At 47.0% G+C, this 2,428-nt stretch overlaps 1 protein-coding gene across 1 annotated transcript in view; it reads right to left on the bottom strand.

The window, feature by feature from the left end:
- Window positions 1-208: 208 nt before the first annotated feature.
- Window positions 209-2,428, bottom strand: part of V1508DRAFT_458703 (uncharacterized protein) — a gene marked incomplete at its 5' end in the record, with an annotated part of 2,415 nt that continues 195 nt past the window's right edge. The window contains 7 exon segments of the mRNA XM_066942729.1: window positions 209-732; window positions 1,667-1,797; window positions 1,855-1,947; window positions 1,967-2,036; window positions 2,084-2,124; window positions 2,145-2,172; window positions 2,280-2,369. Coding sequence (XP_066791983.1) covers window positions 641-732; window positions 1,667-1,797; window positions 1,855-1,947; window positions 1,967-2,036; window positions 2,084-2,124; window positions 2,145-2,172; window positions 2,280-2,369 — 545 coding nt within the window. The 3' untranslated portion in view covers window positions 209-640.

Here is a 2,428-nt window from a genome sequence, read left to right as displayed (position 1 = left end):
GAATTACAATTCCGAGTTATTGTAACTGCCGAGTTTTCGTTCATGTAGATGAAGAAAATCCAGAGGTTCATTACTATTTTCTGGCGGAACCAAATCTCGATGTTGAATCTGTCAAGGATCGAATGGTCCGTAAGCTCAATGACCACAGGCGGCCGGATGTTGAGTCTGCGTCTCATGAGCTTGAGTTCGGCCCGGCGCAGCCAACTATGGCGCAACGAAGCCATTCCTCGATCGCATATTTAGAAGGTTGACTTTCAGCAGATTGTTGAGCAGATCCCGGAAGAAGAAATCTACTCGACTCCTCCCGGTTCTGAGTATGTCCGGTCGCCGTCACCAGTCTCATCTCCAACTATGGACGGAAATATGCGCTTCTCTCCCGGGATCGATGCGCTTCGACGAGGATGTTAATTGCCAATATTCTGACCACTATGATTCCGATTGTCACGACGGTAGAAATGACACAACTGCTCGTAGCGTGCGTCGCTCTGGGAAGCCAAGCTTGAGTCACATCTCTTCGTTCCCACCACACACACAACCGCGAGGGATGGACACACACAGACGACGACAACAGAACAGTCCAGACTACGAACGGCAAGAATATTGTACGCAGGATTGTTTACTTGGATTAGAGAGAGGAGGCTTATTGGATGAAACTTGTCCCAATGTCGCACATCAGCGGTCCTCTCTGGCTAGTGATCGGCATTTGATTAACGGTGCCGATTTCAACGGCTCCTGAAGGAACAACCAGATAAGGGTTTGCGCGTGGTGCTCTCTTCAAAATCAGTCTCATGCCGTATGGCTATACTGTGATTGGTAAAGGTGCGACTGATCGCAGCTGGGACGACGTCAGCCGCGAGATGGAGGTGTACTAGGTTCTGCGGTTCCTATGTTCATGGGCACGGTCGCCCCCAACTAACCTTCTTGCCTAACCCCTCGACAATTTTCGGAATCTGCATTCCTTCGCTATAAGTCAAGGTTGATGTTCTAACTCCAAGCAATTAAATCCCTAGCCTCTGTTTATGAGTCTATGAATCTAGTCCCGGGAAAGGGTAATTCTGGCAGAGTTTGATTTGTGAACGGGAAGTGTGACGTACACGTGGATATTTTGTAGACGCTTAGTGGTTATTTTGGTAGAAGTTTATTTTGGTTCTTTTTATGCGTTGTTGAGTTCAGGGGCAGACCCCAATTTATATAAGTGGTTCTTCTCTCCTCTCTGGTTTAGGGGGGAGATATAGGCAATAATATATATGTCCGTCGTTGACAAATTCTCATGCTATAACAACGATTTCGCGCATCACTCAATGAGAATAATAACTTTTTCTGCGACAAGCTGGATAGTGTTCTGATTGTACAGACCGAGAACTTGGCTCACTATATCCAGAGTGGCCACTCTAGTAAAACTGCGACGATGCAGTACGCCCACGCCATCAGGACCCAGGATCGTTCTGCAACTAAACAGAAAATATATAGAGATTTATATCAATAAAATATTCCATCTGGAACTTAAAATTTTTTTTGCAAAGAAAAAAAAGCGAGCTCTTAGCCATACTATTGGAACTAAATTACTTCACAGCCGTATATCCATAGTCCCAAATTCTCTCATTTGCATCAATTCAGCCCAGTCCATTTGTTCAAAATTCGTAAATGCTCGGAGATAGGTCTCAACGATGCGATTGAGAATTTCCGTTTGGGCTCATATTGGCCAGTGCAGCTTGCCGAAAATGCCACCGTAGAAGTTCATCTCTTGCACTTCGCTCATCGGCTGGATCCCGACAAACAGTATCAAGTACCCCCCGTCTATCCCAAGAGGATCGCCGTCAAAGCAGATTATCTTATACCATCGTCTGGATTTACCGAAAACCCAAAGACGTCAAACAGAGAATGGATACTGTTTTTTGCATAAGCAGTCCATTCTGACATGGGTTGATCCCCCGTGTCGCGTTTATCCTTTTTGTTTGTAATCCACCGAGAAAATCCATTCTGCACGAAATAATCTTGTGGGCGGCATGGAAAGCTGTCCAACGATTCCTGTAGGCCTGAGTGTTGACGACGCCAGTTATTACGCACTTGCCATCCCTCCCACGGCCTTGAGTTCGAAATCTCTCATCTCTGCCAGTAGTTGTTCTAGAAAGTACTCTGGTTACGCAAGTTCATCTGTCATGGATATTGTGTCTACCACCATCAGTGAAAGCAAAAGGAATGTTACCTCGTCGAGAATAAGGCCCTAACTCATAGTGGCCGGGCATGAGAGTGTTTGTCTGTTGGTGCCAGTCCTTCACCGCCATTTCGCGATATCACTCCAACACCAGATGCAACGATGAGGATCGCAAATATGGAGAGAAAATTCATTTTGTTACTGGCGGACCAGACTCAATATCATTGGGGGGGGGGGGCGGGCCCGCGGCGCCCGCCGCGGGGGGCGGGGGGC

The sequence above is a fragment of the Lipomyces doorenjongii genome (assembly GCF_038497915.1).
Source record: "Lipomyces doorenjongii strain NRRL Y-27504 unplaced genomic scaffold V1508scaffold_221, whole genome shotgun sequence".
In the NCBI taxonomy this organism is placed as follows: domain Eukaryota; kingdom Fungi; phylum Ascomycota; class Lipomycetes; order Lipomycetales; family Lipomycetaceae; genus Lipomyces; species Lipomyces doorenjongii.
This window is presented reverse-complemented; position numbering and strand designations above follow the sequence as displayed.